At 37.6% G+C, this 19,155-nt stretch overlaps 1 protein-coding gene across 1 annotated transcript in view; it reads right to left on the bottom strand.

Moving 5' to 3' along the window:
* The window catches only part of DROSHA (drosha ribonuclease III), a 63,945-nt gene extending 44,831 nt beyond the window's left edge, over positions 1–19,114 (bottom strand). The window contains exons 1-12 of the mRNA XM_065752957.1: positions 19,021–19,114; positions 17,177–18,034; positions 15,256–15,348; positions 14,162–14,393; positions 13,230–13,371; positions 10,454–10,608; positions 8,185–8,265; positions 6,382–6,468; positions 6,190–6,276; positions 3,447–3,518; positions 2,037–2,118; positions 881–955 (exon numbers count right to left, since the gene is read on the bottom strand). Coding sequence (XP_065609029.1) covers positions 881–955; positions 2,037–2,118; positions 3,447–3,518; positions 6,190–6,276; positions 6,382–6,468; positions 8,185–8,265; positions 10,454–10,608; positions 13,230–13,371; positions 14,162–14,393; positions 15,256–15,348; positions 17,177–18,027 — 1,957 coding nt within the window. The 5' untranslated portion in view covers positions 18,028–18,034; positions 19,021–19,114. The remainder of the gene's footprint in view (positions 1–880; positions 956–2,036; positions 2,119–3,446; positions 3,519–6,189; positions 6,277–6,381; positions 6,469–8,184; positions 8,266–10,453; positions 10,609–13,229; positions 13,372–14,161; positions 14,394–15,255; positions 15,349–17,176; positions 18,035–19,020) is intronic.
* Positions 19,115–19,155: the final 41 nt, after the last annotated feature.

Consider the following 19,155-nt stretch of genomic DNA (forward strand, 5'->3'; position numbering starts at 1 on the left):
TGGTGTTGTGCATTCAGGAAGGAACAACAATTAGAAATACAGTCATCTAGCCTTCAGTACTCTCCACAGTAGCAAGCCAAACCTCATTTAGTTACAGCTATAATTAATATAACAACTAAGTTTCAAAGCCCAAAGCAGAGAGCACCTTCAGGCCACAGCCCTCTTGATGGAGACCATTTCACATCTAATCTGTGCTCTCAGTCCAGCAGCTGAGCATATCTTCCTTTCCACACAACCCTTTCAGAACAATCACTGGGCAAAATCTCAGCAGGACATATTTTCAATGGAGCCATGACATTTATATCAACTGAAAGTCTGTCCTACTATCTTAGGATGCGTTAAATGCTTTTGTAAGCTGTTCACTCAAACTGAGCACAGCTCTCTGCACTCAAGCTTGTCCTTGGCTGGCAGGCTAGGGTTGAACTGTACTGCATTGGTGTTTCTCTTTATTTTACTGCTGCCTACAAGGTCTAAACTTACATTAAAGATAAAAGAAGAAAGATGTATAGCAGCCTGTGCTCAGAGGTGACAATCTCGCTGACCCTCAGAACTGCACATCAGTGACTTCAATGTAATCACATGGCATGTATTCTGAATAGTAGTGAGAACACAAAATTCAGTTTCATGTGTAAGAGTAAATAATAGCACCCCTCTAACGCCACAGCTCCATCACAGGACGGGTAAAGAATGACCCAGCACTGCCTATGGTCATCACACAACAGATGAAAGCTGAGTGATACCTGGCCTGTCCATCAGAATTCTGGTGCTGAGTAAACACTACACATGCCATCAGTGAGCATGAAAGACTTCAAATGGAGACACCAGTTCTTCACAACTCAACTATTAGACCTCCCATGAATTTAAGAGCTTATTACATTACCTGGAAGAAATCTCACAAATCGCGGCATGAAGTGAAATCTGGGGCAGGAAACAGAATCATTTTCAAGTGAAGGACCTTAAATATGATGGAAAAAAAAAAAACCAAAACTTATGAACAGCAACATATTTGATGAAGAAACAAAACAATGAAAAAAATCTAAAATATACAGTATTCTATTTAAAGCTAGAAAGAAGAGTATAAATTTTATCCACTTAAGTTTTAGAGACAAAGCACTAACATTTGATTATTCCCACTCAGTTAGTGGTTTGTGGGTTTTTTCCTGTTACAATAATAAAAATAAGGAAATTTCCAAGATGTGATTTTGTATTTTTCTCCTTTCTTATTTCACCATCCAAAGCCTTTAATGAAAAAAAAAAAGTATCTGTCATTAAAATAAAATTAAAAAAAAATCAGAACCAGTGGTGCAAAACAACGTTAATATTTGAAGATGTTTAGCCAAAAAAGATCACACAAAATGTATTAAACTTGCACGCTCCTCTAAAAGTTTTAGAACAAGTACATAGAACGTCTCTATCAAGTCAAGACAGCAAAACCCACCCTACAGATTCTGAATTAAAATTCCCTTTAATTTCTCTTTGTTTTCTTTTAGACCAAGGGAAGGATCATCCCTGAAATTCTCCTCTATCGTAGTCTTCACAGGAACACACATTTTTGCCTTATCAAGTTAGAAAAATTCAGCTATAATAACTCACCCTTCTAAAGCTGTCTGTATGACACTGCTTTGTGAGCAGACTGTTAAATACTACACGAATATTTGTTTTTTAGCTTATAAGAAGAGGATATTTTACCTGACACCTTGTACATGACAATACTCTGCACACAATACTGTCTAATATCAAACAATAAGAGTTAATCTTCAATAAAACAGGCAGTTTTCAGATTAAGAAATTTAGTATATATAGGAGAAAATAATGCCAGATGTTTGCATTTTAATTGCTATAATACCCACTAACAACCCTCAATAAATGTCATCTTCTTGAAAAAGAAAGTGCAAGCTTGCTCCTCTCACTTAATACAGCATTTGACTACTATTTTGAGGTCATTCCCCAGTTTACGTTTGAAACACAGAAACACAGCAAAACACGTCTATTTCCTGAAGTTTTTTTTTGTTTGTTTGTGTTGAAATAAATAGTACCTTTAAGATTCCAGTCATACAGCTCCAGAATATCTTTGAACAGGTAAGAAGAGAACAGCTCAAGGCCTTTCACACAAAAATTCTGTGGAATGAAAACAAACAGGTTTATGATTACATAATATTGTAATGTAGATAACCTCACTACCAGCATCTTTATATTTGTCAACTGCTAGAAATGGGGACTTTGGAAACAGTACTAATGCATCTTTAATCATTTACTGCAAGTGGTCTAATAAGAAAAGCACTATCAAGAAAGCACCGTAATCAAGATTCTTTATATAATGCCTACATCCATCCTATAGGCAGAAATTACAAATCTGGTAATTCAACATGCACCTAGACACTTTCTCCTGAGTAGATCCTACATGCTAATAATAAAAGCTTAGAAGTTATCAGCTGTAGTATCATGATCTTCTTCCATAGCACCATAGCATGGGGGGGAGGGGCAGGGTGAAGAACAAACAAACAAAACCAACTCTTGCTCATCAGGTAGGAAAACAGTTCCTCCACAGCAAGCAGCTTTCAATCAGAAGTGTAGGAACTGTTGCTTTAAAAAGTCTTTCTCAACCAACAAGATCAGCTCAGGACAGAGTAACACAGGTTATACATGTATGGAGACAGCCATAACTACTAAAGATGGTTTGCAAGTAGGCTCTAGCTACAGGTGCCCCAAAAGACAATACATCAGATTCAGCAACAAGAAATGACCTGCACTGATTACATTAATCTTGCTGAGGAATTTCAGAGATCTTGCATACATTTTAGACAGTGTTGAACAACAAAAAAAAAGGAGATAACTAGAGAGAAAGATGAAACAGACTAAAACACTGATCCTATCTTTGTAGTTAATGTGCAGGGGTATTTACATACCTACATCTGCTGTTCCAATGCAATTCAATTCACAAACTGGCTTTACCAGAGATTAGTTTGTAATAAAAAGAACAGATTATGAACTGAATGTGCTTTGTTTGTATCCACCGGAAATTTGTTTTTGGCAACAGCTTATAGTAAGAACTGATAAGTGATCCTTAGAGCTTCATACTCAAGATTAAGTTTCAGCTTGGCACTGACTCACGTGGGTTGGGAAACCTAACACTTCCACATACGTTATTTTTGTCATCTATAAAAGGCTAATGCCCAAGCTGGCTCACAGACAGAATATCTGGCATAATGTATGTAACTTAAAATGAATAAAAGCACTTCTTTCTATTCAATTTTAATATATGTCAGCCTAGGTGGATGGATTTACGTTAGTATCTCTGAGTAAAAATTCCTTTTCAGACATTCATCCAGAACACAGCCTGTCTCCTACCATCTTCTCTACAAGAAGGGATTCTGAAGAGTTTAATCCATTAAGCATATCAACAACTCTTAACCCACTCTGACTTTTTGACTAATTATCCTTCTTACCTCAGGCATCATCTCTTCAATGAAATGAATTGTATAGTCAATGTTAAATCTGATTACTTTACATAGAGGAATCTGGAAGGAAAAAAGATTCAGCATGAAAAGCCATACAGTATCAAATGTACAGTCAATACAATTTTTGTATGCAAAGGTATTACTGTCAGCTGTAAAGGGAACTTCCTAAAACAGCTGCTTAGTGGGATCATACAAAGACAGGAAAGGAAGCATTTGCAAGAGAAGTACCAATTCTAACCTTCATCTCTGATAACACAGGGCTGAAGGGATAGTAAAGCAAGATAAAATAATGCCATCTACTGGAGATAAAGGTTTGTTTAGAAGAAAAAGCAAAAGTTTCATCAAAAATTCCCACACATGCTCTAACTTGTATACTTGGAAGTGAATTTATTTTTGGCAATACATGTCAGATAAACTGACCTGAAGTCAAGCTGCTTTTATCACAATTATCACCAATTCAAGCTATATGATCCCCCCAAAAAACTGCTCCAAGTGACAAAAATACAATCTAGGAACTCTCAGGATAAATACAAAATACGTGCATAAGTCCAATTTATTCCAAATTTATAATTCCAAATGTATTTTCAGTAAATATTCCTACAAGCACACTCACCTAGCTAGTAAGACAAACATGTAGTTCATTTCTTTGTATATGCTGGAAAAGGGCATAGACTGGTGAAGGCTATTTTGTGGCTGCTGATTTGTGCATTTTCTTGGATTTATATCTTTAAGCCAAAAAGCTAGGTGCTAGGGTTGCACTGAAGTCAGTGGACCTAAGAGACAGAGTATTCTTCTTGCATCTTCTTACAGCCCACTGCACTGTTTTGTCTACATACACCTGCTGATGGCATAAGGATTTACACAAAGCAACCAAACATAAAAAACTGCATTTCTAGGATTCGATACAAAGCTTTAATCTATTAAATTCTTAAATGTTGTGAATACAATAAAAAAAAGCTTTTCAAGTACGATGTCCCACCTAGAATGTGAGAGGAAAACCTGCCTCACTCAAATCACTGATGCTTTTTAATAATGTATACCAGGAGTGTTTTCTTTCTAACACACAAATTCAACCAGCATAGAATGCTCTCACTAAGAGACTCAATAGCCTGAGTTATTTTCTTGCTACCAAGTAACAAATGAATGCTTAGGAGAGATGACTAAGGACAAGATCTGCGTTATCTTGAGTTCTGCATAGAAAAAAAAAATACATAATGAAAGAACATTTGTTTGGTAATGTAAAATTGCTACGGCAGCTCTACTGAAAGTTATGTAGAGCAAAATCTTCTCAGTACAGACAGGTAACCTCATTCCAAAAGGTTTTATGCCTGTCTGTAACAGGAACAGGCTATAGCGCCATGTTGTATATAAGCCAGTAGAAAGGTAATCTTTTGCTGCTGATCATTTCACTCAGTGGGAATGAGAAGTTACTATCTGATTCTGACCTCAACACATGTACTTCACAATAAGAATCAGTTTAACATCTGCATTGCTCATATTGGACAAGAAGAGTTCTCCTTGCTCTCGGTATAGAACAGTTGTTTGGTTTTTTTTTTTGACACTCTGTCTTCTTGTTACATAGCAGGCATTGTATGATAAAGATAAAGTGGCCTCTTCATCCTCTCCAATAGGAGAAAACACCATAACTGCTCCTTTTTGCTCATTTGCAACATTAAAATAAAGCCTTGGGCTAAATCTGTCTTGAACCCCAAGGCTGAGTCACTGCTGCAGGACAGAAGCACTTCACAGTGCTATCCCACCAGTTGATTACCACAGATTTTCAGGGTTCTTGTCAATAGCAGATCCTTCTATTCAACACTTTATCTCTGGTGTCACATTCAGAATGTAAGCCAACTGTCAGATGAAAATGCTTTTTTCTTCCAACCCTGCCAGTGTGTCCCTTAGTTTCAGTATTCTTATATCACAGTCCTGTACTGATGACCATTTTTATACTAGCCTTTTACATTCACAAGGAAGGTAGTAACAGGTATAAGAACAGAAATAGTGTTAAAAAAAATTCAATATCAAGATAAAAAATAAAACATACAGATTTTTAATTTGCATATTTTTTGTTCTGACACTACTAACATTTTTATTTTTATAAAAATATAATAATAATTACAGTTTATACTGCAAAAGGAGATTCAGCTGGTATTAACTTTTTGTTGTTACATTTGCTTTCAGAAAAGAAAAATCAATTGCCTTAAAAATCTACGAATTTTAATAAAAAAAAGTGTTCAGTTACTTAAAAAAATAGAACAGACATTAGAAAGTATTAGGTACACATAGGTAATTCTTTGGAAGAGAGAAATCCCTTCAGGGAGAATATTTCAAAAAAAGTCCAGTCTTGTCACTAAGGGAAAAATAGTTTCTTGTTTTTTTTGTTTTGTTTTTGTTTTTTTAAACAAACTTTTCAACTTCACAAAGCTCCTCATCCAATTTAAAACCAATTAACACTTTAACAAGTTCTTCAATGATTTATTTCACTTTCAAACTGTGAGCTGTAAAAGCATTACTGTGATGCACATCGCAATCTCAAGTCACAGTTTGAAGGCAATGTGTACCACCATTACACAAGACAAAACCTGAGACTCATTACCACAGATGTTTTACACCTGTCTCTAACACTGGCAATAAGTTTGTAACACACCCTGGAGTGAAGTTGTACTTCAGGGCAAAAATAGTTTGCCTTCCAGACAAATCCCAAATATGCTGTAAGGAATATACTTACGTTCGTTAGCGGGGCATGTGAAAACATGGAAAATCCTTCAAAGATATACTCATGGTCATCATATTCAATAACAGTAGGCCTGTCTGTCTAAAAAGGCAAGCAAAAACAGCATGGAGTGAACAAGCAGCAGTACTACTTCCACTCTGAAAACAAAATTAAAAATAATTCTAACTAGAACTCCAAAGTACTTACTAAGAAGTTCGTGGGAGGTGACACTGTAATTCGATAGTGGTACAGTCTTCCAGCATTGTTGGTCATGGGGCGACATGGTTTAATGGGCTTAAAGAAAGAGATAAGTAGAATTATATGCAAAGTCAAGGCAAATTTAGATGAAGAGAGAGAATAAAGCATTTCTAATAGCCATGAAATATACACTAGGAAAAATTAAATAAAGCAGGTAGTCATAATTAAAGCCAATTTCTCTTTTCCTGGAATGCTTATCTATACTGTCACTGCTAGAAACATTTCTAAAGCTATTCAACACAAAAAAGTGAAAAACACTGCTGTAATTTTTTCGTTTGCCATTTGACTCCCCATGTTTTCCATACACACAGCAATAAGCCATTTACATATCAGGCCAACTTCCTCTTTTATACAAATTTGTTTCGAGAAGCTGATTTTAAAGCTTTACAGAAATAAACTTAAGTCTTGCATGAGAAGATCTGAGTACATTATCATGAGACAAGTATTCACTCATCTGTTGGGGGTAAATCTGGGCTTCTGAAAGACTGGCCCATCCCTGGCATGTGTAATCTTGCTCTGCCAGGTCATAGCACTTGCCTGCAAGAAGATACAAGTGGGGTGCTACACAAGACAGCTCTACAGAAGTCGGCCACACAGTTCTGTGCCATCTGCAGAACCTATACACAAAACAGGATGGTTACTCTGCTCAGCTACAGGCTATGCTTCTCGCTGTTGTGACAAGACAGTTACAAACCAGCTAGTTTAGAAGCTAGCCAGAACTTCCTGAGGGTCAGGATAAAAATTAATATATACTAGAGTTTCTGAAGCTTCACATTCCAAGTTGGCCTCACTCCTTCACATAGCAAGTTTTATTTATTAGTTTTCTCCTGCTAAAGTTTTCCTTCTGATTGCCTGAAAGAAAAATACTAAAGACAACGTGGGGAGGAATTGATCCTCAAGTGATTTATGGAGAGCTTTAGACCAAAGCCATTTCTCTGAAATGGAATAATTTATCTCTTGTAACAGAAACATTCAGAAACCCTCAACTGCAGAGAAATAAAAGAATGTTCAGTAAATGTTTTAGAAACATACTGAAAAACTAAATACTTAAAGGAAATTTACAAAGCTGAAATGTAGAACTACATGCTTCTTTTCTTAAATATTTACAACCAAGTTGTTTCTTTTAAATAAAAACCTTGAGGTGGTCTCTTTCCAGAAATACTGACCACAAAGCAAACAACTATTTCTATGGAAAAAAAAAAATCACCAAACAGTACTTCAACTACATCTCCCAATAAAGGGTGCTACCATTACAAATGTTTCAGGAAGCTGATGGGCTTTTTTTTTCTGATCAAGTATTAATTAAAAACTTAATACACAGTTTGACATTTTGTGATGCAGACATGCTTTCACTGCCAAAGCTACACCACCTCCTGATAAGTTTGCTGATTCTTCAGAGGCATATCTTTTAGAGAGGGTTCTTACAACATACTCATCCACTTGACAATGGGAGATCTTTCCTACATTATCCTTTTATTACCATAACTGTGCTTCAGATGCTTTAAAAACCCACAACCAAGCTCACATGGGCAAAAGTTTTCCACAGTTCTCAGGTGGATTTAATTACCAGTATTACATTCTAAATGTGAGGTTACACAATGTGATTTAATGTTTCAGAGGAGCTGTTACTAAGCCTGTAAACCATGGGGGGAAAAATAGAAAAGAAACACAAACAAGCAAAACTTATGAACCCAAGAATGAGTTCATTGCAGTAAGTCTGTATTCAAAACTGCAACTTTTAGAACTGCTTACCTCTTCACCAGGATAAATGCCATGTCTTATCCCTGTTCGCCGGGCTTTAGCGCTGCACTTGCACAGTGGTCCATCATTCATCTGTCAAAAACAAAAAAGGATTCTGTTTTTATTGAAAAACTATAGGTGATTGTGTCTGGAAAAGTATCTTGGCTTTAATGCCAGGAGTGCTGATGCTTCTAAAAGCCTGTCATGCCTAGATTAAGTGGATGCTCTTAAGCCAGTAAAAATGGGAACTGTATGGACTAATGTAAGAACAACACACAATAGCATTATAACTCCACAGCTGTTTCGGAAGCACTAAATGGGAAAACAGTGTCAGCAGAATTGTACCATTCCTGCTGTCATATGCATCTTTTCCATTTCATATACATACAAACAGTATGTCTATCTAAAACAAAAATCAAGCTTTAAACATGCACACACTGAAACCTTGGTGTTTAAGCAGCCCCACTCACTTCATTCACTGAAAGCCTGGCCCTAACTAACCCATCTGCAACACAGCAAGGCTGTCTAACAAGATACATAAAGCAGACCATTTGAAAATTTTACTTGGTACTTTAAAGTAATGGGGAAAACTCAAATGCATCCTGTGAACAGATCAGTAAAGAAGAGGAAATGGGAAAAAACATCCGCTTCAGTATTCCATGTGGGTGCATGAAATACCTATAATTAAAGAGAGCCACAGCACAAAGTACAAAGCTAGTGTCTGTCTTCTTACCTTTAAGACACTCAACGCAGACTACCAATTCCTGAAATGCAGTAAAGCTTTCTGCTCCTAACATTACATCCACTGCTGGAATCCAACAAAACGCAGAACCATACCAGAGAAAGGAGCTGAGCTCCATATCCCAGGCTTTAATAAGAGTTTGAAAGTTAATCCAAGAAGTTTACTTTTTAGACTTAACTCAGAAACACAATACGAGAGCCAGCAGAATTTTCCATACCAGTATAAGAAGTCTGAAAACGTAAACCACACTGGGACTAAACGTCATCAGACAAAAGAAATGATGTGAAGACACTCCAGGAAGTAAGAACCAGTAAAGTACTGCTAATGCAGTCTTTTGACTATTGGGAAAGGGATACAATTTTCTTGCTGCGGTGTTTATTCCCTGAAGGAATAACCAGCACTTCTCAAAAAACTCATCCTTAGTTCTTAGAGTTGTTCAGCATTAACGTTGGCTCTGTTACATTAAACACACAGAACAAGACTGATGGAGATATGAGATACCCATAAAGCCAAGGGCTTCAGAAGCAAGTCAGATATACAGGAGCAAATCTCAAAGTTTGGGAAGGAAAGCTTTTCAGCAGAAACTCATAAACCACGCAATCTTGGAACTATTCATGCAAGTTATCCTACTTCATATTACGAGCTAGAACATTACTTTGAAATGTGCCCAAGAGCAACACACATTTTTTTTCAGTTAAATGCCTAAACAGTTCACTAATTTTGTTTTCCATATAAATAAAAGCAGCTAGCTCAAATTATTATTATTTAAACTAAAAGCATAAATATGAGTTGGTAATAGAATATTCAATAGACCTCTGAATTACCACAGCAACAATGAGCATTGCTGTATCTCTTGGCATTATGATTTGCCGCATTCTGGACTCATGAATCATACAGAGTGCCAGAAAAATAACTTTACTGGGTTGCCATTTGACAAGGAGTTAGAATAGACCATAAAATATTTAACTAAGAAAGATGAAGATGGCAAATTTGCAAAACAAAAAAAAAAAAAAAACCCTAGTCTTCTGCGCAACGTATACATTCAAAGCAACATTTTCTGAGCTCAGCAATTACATTTAATGAGAACTATAATCTCCATGCAATTACAAAAGAACCATTAGACAAGAAATTAGGAGCATTAACAGAATATTTAAAACATTATTTATCATTATGAGCTGAGAGCTTTTAGGTGAATAATTTGTAAAGGAAATAAACATGCTGCCTTCTCTCCACCCTAGAACTCATCTGTGCACCTTTATCTCAGGGCTAATAGGACAGAATTAGCACGCTGCAAGCAGGTCAGGTTTTATTAACGCTGTCAGACATGATTCCAGCCAAATACTCCATAGGATTCATGATCCGGAACCACATACTTGAAATCACAAGTTAAGTGTTTTGAATAAGATGAGACAGAAAAGTAAAAGGGAGAGGGAAGCATATTGAAATAGACATCTCAGCATATCTGAGAACAGTGCAGAACTTTAGGGGCACAGGGGAGAAAGACTTTCAGAAACAAAAAACTTTCTCCTCTCATCATACCTGTCCTGGATCATTGTACCACAGCTCCTCATGCAGACGATCAGGATGTGCTTTTTTACGCTTAATTTCTGCAATGACATCAAAAACTTCTGAATCCGAACTGCTAGAGCAGCTGCTGTCATCATCGGAGTCACATTCTGAGTCACTGGAGCTCTCTGATTCAAGCAGAGAAAACAAAGTTAGTTGAAAAACACTTTCACACATTCTCCTTTTAGAATTAGTGCATTATCTAACAGGTCATAGCTCACAGGGGCTCACTGAAAGTTTAAGTAATACGTGACATTCACTCTAATGAAAATGACAGCAACTGCATTTTTAACTAAACAAGACACTATATGCTATGGATGTTAGCAGACGTACATCAGTAGCATCTGTTTGCAGCTTGGCTGTCCAGTGGCACCACTGATCAGCTGTTGATGAGGAATTTCAGTTAAATAATGTTAAAATGCTTAACAAAACACGACTATAGACCTACAACCAATACAAATATTACCCTAAAGTTAAACAGAAACAAGACGTAGAAATGAGAAGTAAGACAATTCACATGAACAAGCTAAACAGAACCTCCTGCTTTTTTAAGAAAAAAAAATCAGATCGTTATGAGTAAAGAATTCACATTCAGGTTTTTTTACCTATAAAGTACTCCTTGTCTGTAGCAGCGCAAGGTCTAGTCACAAGTTTCAAAACAGCACATAGGGATACAATTATCACAGGATGCTTGCCATTACTTATCTTTAAAATCAAGTATCTCTAATAAATCAATTATCACATAGTAGAAAATATAGATGAGAAGAAAGCCTTGAAATGATTGAAAAACAAAAAACAAACTGCTGATGATGCCAAAATCAATTAGTCTTAACTTTCACAGGAGCCCTGCTCTGTAAGCTTTCCTCAGAGGTTTTTGGGTTGTTTGTTGTTGTTGTTTTTGTGTGTTTACCGAAACAAATTAAACACACAAAAAATAAATACAGTATGAATTTTCTTTGTATTTACTGAAACAATTCCTGTTATAACAAAGGAGAAAAAAATGATGAAGGAAAAAAAAAAATGGGTCGTAGACTTGTTAAAATGCCTCCTTCACACTGATATTCAAGAGATGTTATTAAGTACTGGACTTAATTGTAAAGCTTAGAGCCTGATCTCACACATCCCTATGCTCCTGTGCTTCTTAGAAACAATTCTCATATGTTTTGTCACACGTTTCCACTGATCTTCCCGACTCTAGTTTCAATAAATAAATGCTCCCTGTTTACCTGCAGTGATCTTCCTCCTCACCTGTGTCTTAAGGCACAGGGGGACAGCCTGCTCCCTACCCTTAGCTAGTGATGTCCTCTCTTTTTTATTTTATTTGGAAAAAAGAATAATTAAGATGTATTCATACATAGTTCCTAATTCAGTATCAGCTGCTGGTCCTTGGGACATATGGTTTATATAGGTCATGTGTGTTCAATTCCAACTAAGTTTTTTCTGAACATCCATTTATGCATACCCACACAAATATATGCCAACACTTGACATTATGTTTATCAGATAAATTTTTAAAGTTAGACTCATACAACTTGTTAAAGCACAAAAAAGCGTGGGAATAGCAAGAGTAAAATGGAGTCCTGAAAGACTAGTACATAACTTTGAATTTCATGTATGAAAATTATCCTTTCACAATCAAAAATGATCTTGGAGCACATTACTATCTCACTAAAATACACAACTACTGCTAATGAAATCCACAACAGAGGCATTTGGCCAGGTACATAGTAAGATTATGTTAGCCCCAGCAGAAGCACAGTTGTGGCACAGGCATAGTGCCACAGGCAGAAGGTACAGTGAAGATACAAAGCTATAGAAAAAGGAAAACAGCTAATGTTGCTCTTGTCCTCATCTTTTTTACCCCACAGCAGAGAAAAAATGCTTTCTGTGGAGGTCCAAATGAAGCTTAGACAGGTAAGCTGAACGCAGTCATGTTGTCTATCAATCACGTACATGAAAACATTATTTCTAAATACGCAGTAAACCTCACTAGTAATTCCTGAGTGAATACAAACATGCAAATCTGCTACTCAGAAAAGTATGTGTTTTCTCTACACAGCTTAAATAAAGTAGGAATCTTATTGGTTTTTCTTGTCCTTTCATCTTATCATTTTAAACTGCCAGCATGTAACCGCTGGTGTCATTATATACATCCCTATTTCAACTCTAGAATTCTAGGTATTTGACTGTGAGAGTTACTAAGCTCAGATCTGAGAGTCTAAGCAGCTCAAAGACCAAATATGAAGTATCACTTAAATATCACATTTGCCTTGCTTTCTAAGTCAATGCGATATGCCTAGGAATTTCTTGAACACAACTTATTTTCATAGCAAAAAAAGTATACTACGTAATGCTGAAATGCTGGAAATACAGTAAGAATTAAACAATTTCCAGTAAACAAAATCAGAAAATAGCTTTCAGTGACTTCAGATTGTTATCAAAAAGTACACCCTGCTGTTTCAATCAGTATTTCCCCAATAACTCATACAGTTAGCAGATTCATCTCACTGCAAAAGAGCCACGTGGGAACTATGATAATGCAGATAAACTCTATTGCAAATTAATACTTCTTCCCATAAGCTTTCTAGATATAGCATCTAGCTCTACTTCAGTCAAATTTAAAACTCCATGGAATCACAATAGTAAGCAGGTATCAGCCCAATGATATCACTAAAAACACACAACTTTCAAAAAAACAGGTTGTCTACAGGTTGCTCCATTTCAAAGTCTTGCCATCATCTCCACATACCGAGATCCTCATCCAGCTTGGTCTTCGGTGGCTCCCACGGTGGCCTTGCTGCTTTGGCCTTTGCCTGTCGTTTTCCTAGTTCCTCTTCAAACTTTTCATACAGATCTCGGAGCTTGCTTGTTCCTACCACAGTTGAGTCCCCCTATTAATTAAAAAAAAGGGGAAAAAAAGCAAAGGCAGTGCTGGCACAAGGGAACAATATGTATAAGTGTTTCACAATGAAAAGCATAGGTAAAAAGAGAGATCTCAGTGTTATAGGTTAAAGGAAATACAAAAATACTTTTATAAAGCTTTAGTGTATAATTACATTGCTCCATGAAGTAAATGAACAAAGAATTTCACTTGTTGGCCAAGCCAAACTGAACTGTGACTAAATATATTTAATAAAGCTCAGTATCAATATCTAACAGCTCAGATTTAGAAGAAACAGAAGACCTTCTGCCAAATATCTTACTGTTCACAAGAATCTTATAATGCCCCAGAAACACAAAACTTGGCCCATTTTGTTTTCTACTTTGAATTAGTGATTTCACCCTCCACATAATTCTCAAAAAATAAACTTCCTCACTCAAACACTACTCTCATGCCCTCCTAGCAACCCTTACTGGCAAATAAAAATAACAATAACAAAAAAAAAATGCCCTCTTTCTAAGTGCTGACAAAGTTTTATATAGAGGAAGATAAGGCAATTCTGTCAGTTTTTAACAAATACAGGCATATATTTCATCCAAATGAAAATAGGTAAAAGAAATAGATGAAAATAGAGAATAGATCTATAAGGTCTTTTCTGTTGTTAAAGTCTGAGCTGGGTGGGAGAAGGATTCAACGCTAAATGACACAAAACAATTCAGCTGAAATGTTCACATGAACTGAGCAATCAAATACTCAAAAAAGGACAGCATACAGTAATTTCAGAGTTCTCATGAACATACCACTTGATCCATGGGGTCATTTGAATAATAGCTTTCAGAATGGGTACAGCGAACCCAGACAGGTTTAAGTAATTCATCATCTTCATCTTCATTTTTTTCAGATGCATTCTCCTCTGACTCTTTGTCTTTGATACTAGTATAATTTTTTTCTTTGTTGGTGCTCTGGCTCTCAGACCACCTTTCTCTTTCCTCTTCCCACCGTGGTCTCTTCCTTTCTCTGCTTGGAGAGCGGCTTAGCAGGAGAAAGTAAATAAAACCAATTGGTTTTTCATTATAAAGACAACCAGGTAGCTTCCAATAAGCATATCATTCTCCCATATGAATTACATCAAAGTCTAATAGCCCTTCCTAGCTCTTAACTTTCTGCTGTAACAAATACTTCGAGCTTAAACCTATTATAAGAAAAGTTAAAAATTGCAAGTGCTTCCATATTTAAAACCTTATTCAAGAAATAGAATGGGAAAAATGCTATTTTAGATTAAAATTTTTACTTAAATCCTAGATGAGCTGTTTTTAATTTTTTCCCCAAAAATCTGTAATACTATAATGCAATGGAAAGCACAGCAATGATAACAGAGTAGCAAAGTCCTAGGCTTCAGCAAGTGAGGATATGCTCAGTGCAGCAGCCACAGACACAGAAACAAAGGAAAAAAAACTGCTTACCCTCAGAAGGTCTCAGCAACACAGGGTTCTCCAGTGAGATACCCTTACCTCTGCTGCCAACCCTTAGATGAGGTCTGGGAAGGGGTGGATTCTGGCTCCACCCCTTCCAGTCACTCAGGTGCGTTGCTTGCACCTGAACTCCCTGAATTTCACAGTGAATTCAACTATCCAAGATTTAAAAGGAAAGGGGCATCAATACAAGAAAAGCTCCTAAATAATGATCTAAACATGAAATGACTCTAAGCAAATTTGGTACTTTACAGACTTGGAGCAGATCTAAGAGAGAGTATGGTATGCAGTAGAGCCCCCAGAGAGTGATCTTGCTTCTAATTCTACAAAGCTTTGATATAACCATTACATTTGCAAGTATGTGAAGATGGTTATAAATCTAGCCTTATAAAAACAAGGGAGACCAAATGTGTCCTCCTTACCTTCCTGTTCTTTTATAATCTTTTTTGTAGGACCTGTCTGGTGATGGTGATCTTCTACTGTCACGGTGCCTATGCCTGTCCCTCTCACGCTCCCTTGAAAAGTTCAAAAACAAATTAAATGAGAAATCTGCCACTTTAATACATTCCACACCTGTAAGGGATACAGAAGCAAACTGAGACCATGTTATTCAGAATGACATGTCAATTAATGAAGTCATCAATCTCAACTCTGTTTAAATTCATACAACACAGAGGTATCTTTGAGACATTGACCACAGGACTTACTGTCGTTCCTCTTGTTCTTCTGTTACAAACAGTGAAGGGTAAGATTACTACACCTTTAAGCATTCTTCATGCCTCAAGGCATGGAACAAAATCCTATTCCACAGAGAACTTGGAAGTACAGCAGTAACTCAAGCCCTTTTCTCCTAACAGCCACCTCAGGCACACACACACTACAGACACAAAGCCTGCACCAAGCCAAAAACATGAATCTCTCCTACAAGACTCAACTTGCATATAACATAAAGAACTTTACTCAAGCACATTTCTGGAGTAGAAGAGCTTTAAGTTAGCAGGAATTAATGGGTACATTAAGTACCAAAGACCACACACAGGCAGGTTTCCAGACTAATAGCCAACAATCTGTTAGTCTACAATCATATGTGCAACTGTCACACTTCCTAATAAAAGAATTTGCTGATATATAAGGAATCATAAATACATACACCTCAGGTATTTTTGTGGGCTAATGTAATGACGAATCAAGATTATTTATGAATATATGTATGTTTCCACATGCATACGCACAAAATAACATGCGATTTTACAGAGCACAAAGTTCATATAATTTATCTACTTTTTTTCCCTACATCTACTCATTGTTCCTCAAGTGTAGATTTACTGTATGTCCTACTGCCCTCTGATTTGCTTGAGAGATGGATGCTGTGCAAAAAGACATAGAGGCAGGGAAAGAACAGTCTTTACAATAAGCAGATACATTGTAGACTAGGTCTACAAACTGTGGCCTTCAATCAGTAACAGGCCAAACTGAGAAGGAAGCTGCTGGAAATACATAGTTTGAAAACTTAAAACTGATTTTTTCAATCCAAACTGTAAATTGTGGAATTGTGGCAAACATCTGGGTCATCTATAAAACACTGAAAATTCCAAAGGCTCATCATACAGAAAACTTTTTTTGGAAAGTAGATTAAGATCAACCAAACCAAACTACTTTTACTAAACTTGGGTATTTTGGTTTTTATTTTTTCTCCGTTTGTTTGCTGTTGCTGCTTTTGTGTGTGTGTGTTTTAATACAGCTGTTCTGTAATTAAATTTCCACATTTCAAAATCCAAGTAGTTTAATTATGACAGATACTAAGTATAAATTCCTGTTAGACATGAAAATACCAGATCTTCTAAGATTAGAATGGGTTCCAGGTGCTCTACTTTCAAGTATCTCTGTGAATTCTCACCTAGATCATTAGATAAAAAGAGTGAGCAAGAGAGCAAATGTATGGATGGTTTGCTCTGGAATAGCAAACTATGTAAGGTCAGAATCAGGCTGACAGCTAGGAGCTATCTATAAATCAAAGGGACAGAAACTTCAAAAAAACATCCCAAAATGAGCAGTCTGCACCCATCTACCTGAGTCAAACCACATAAACAAACTGGTATGGTAAGTCCCACGGCACTGCTCAGCAACCCATTCTGTTTTAAAGGACAAAGTGGACAAGTCTGAAAAGGGGGAGCAAAAAGAACGCATCTGAAAGACAGTGGAAGAGCAGCTCTTTCCATCAGAGCTGAGCACTGGCTATGTCCCACAATAGAAGGAAAAGCAAGAGGGAGCAAAGCACGTATATTCAAATACCACACAAAATGATCACAGCTCTCTTACTGCAAGCAGAAAGTATCTGGTTACCTGCTTCGCTCATAACTCCTATGATGAGGCGACATTCTTCCTCTGTCATACTCCGTCCGGTGCCGACTGCTTTCCTGCCTCCTCCTGTCTGGACTGCGGCCTCGATCTCGACGATCCCCGTGGGTATTAGAGCGATGCCTGTCACCGTGGATGTGACTGTGCTCACGATGCCTGTGCTCATCATAGTGCTTGCTCCTCTCCGGAGACCGTCGATCACTTTGTGACTTTTCTCCCTGGTACTGACCCGCGTGCCGAAAATGGCTGCTGCTGCTGCTGCTAGTGCTTGTGCTGCTCTGAAAGGAGCCAGAGTTGTGCTGATAGCTGTTGAAGTTAGGTGGTGGGAACGACTGCTGGGAATACCCTGTGGAGTACACAGGCTGGTAGCTGACTTGCTGTGGTATGACTGGTGGTGGCGGAGGATGGGGTACTGTGGGAGGAGGCATCATGTACGGAAAGGTGCTCTGCCCAGTAGGAGTTGCTGGCACAGGAGCATTGCTAGGGGTTGGCACTGGCGGAGGAGCAGGAGGGAAGCATGGAGGCACTGGAAAGCTCTGCCTCATCTGATGGTTTGAAAATGGTGGCCTCATGGGACACTGGCTGATGGGATTCTGCGTGGAAGGGGGGACTGGTGGGGGATATGGAACAAAGTCTGGCCTGGGAGGCATGTAACTGGTGGCTGAAGGGTTTGAATAGGTAGCTGGAGGTGTGGCTTGCTGGTCATACTGGTACTGTACAGAGGGCTGCTGGGGGTGAAGCTGCCGCAGGTTCTGAGGGCGATAAGTCTGTGCTGACGTTCTTGCTCCTGGTCCCCCCTGCCCACGGGGACATCCTCGTCCAGAATGGAAAGACATGGCTCACCTTTAATGAGGAAAATATAAAAGTCCAGAGTCGATAAACCTTAGTAGGAATCATTCAATACTTTTGTAATAACTAAATACTGAAATAAGTTTCTGTCATTTTTTTTAATAGAAGCAGTGGAAGATGGCCAGCCTTTCAGTGGGAGCTGTGCATTCCTCAGATCATTATGGCCCTTTGATTTATTTCTTTAATTCTTTTAATTCACTACAGTAGTCTACCAGTAGTCATTAATCCAGAACTCCAACACGGACCATTTAAGACAAAGTTAATTTTAACAGATGACTGAAAGGACTGGCTACGGATGCAAACAGCTCCACTAATATGTACTAGATGCATCAACATAAAGCCTTCAGATACCCTGTACCACCATAGAAAGCAACCATGTTAGCACCTTCAACATTCACTCAGGTCCTAAAACGAGATCCTTCTAGCACTCTATTGAACAGTTCAGGTAGGAAGACATTTCTGACAACTCATCACAAGTCACCTGGTCCTAGAAACCATACACATTTTAAATGAGCTAAACAGCAACTCACATTCATGATTTATACCCCAATTAACCACAAGGCCAAATTCAACAGATGTTTCACAATACTTTAAATTAGGCAAATGTCTTTTTGCAGGATGAGAATCTAAAAGGTCACAAAAAAATTCAGCATAGACTGTGGTTACTCTAATTTCACTGAAATAAACAGTTTCCAAACTTCCTCATTTGGCCCTCTTACCTTACCACTGCTTATCACTGCTTCAAGCAGGCTGGAGTCTTGTTCAAAAACTACACGTGCATATAAAGCATTGCATTAATGGATAAATGAAAAACACTGTGCTTCATGAAAGTTACAGAATGAATTTTAATTAAAACACATTTGAAACCTAGGCAGGAAAATAAATAAATAAATAAATAAATAAAGTGACGTTAAGAAAACATTGTCGATGTCTTGCTTGAAACAGAGAAAATGAGTTAGGTTAATCAGTTAAGTACTCACATAAGTCAAGTCTGGTTTTCCTAAAAGATCATAGAATGGTTTGGGTCGGAAGGGTCCTCCGAGATCATCTAATTTCAGCCCCTCTGCTGCAGGCAGGGCTGCCGCCAGCAGCTCATGCTGCCCAGGGCCCCAACC

Source organism: Cyrtonyx montezumae, unplaced genomic scaffold (assembly GCF_038088225.1).
Source record: "Cyrtonyx montezumae isolate F1298 unplaced genomic scaffold, pur_monq_1.0 scaffold_8, whole genome shotgun sequence".
In the NCBI taxonomy this organism is placed as follows: domain Eukaryota; kingdom Metazoa; phylum Chordata; class Aves; order Galliformes; family Odontophoridae; genus Cyrtonyx; species Cyrtonyx montezumae.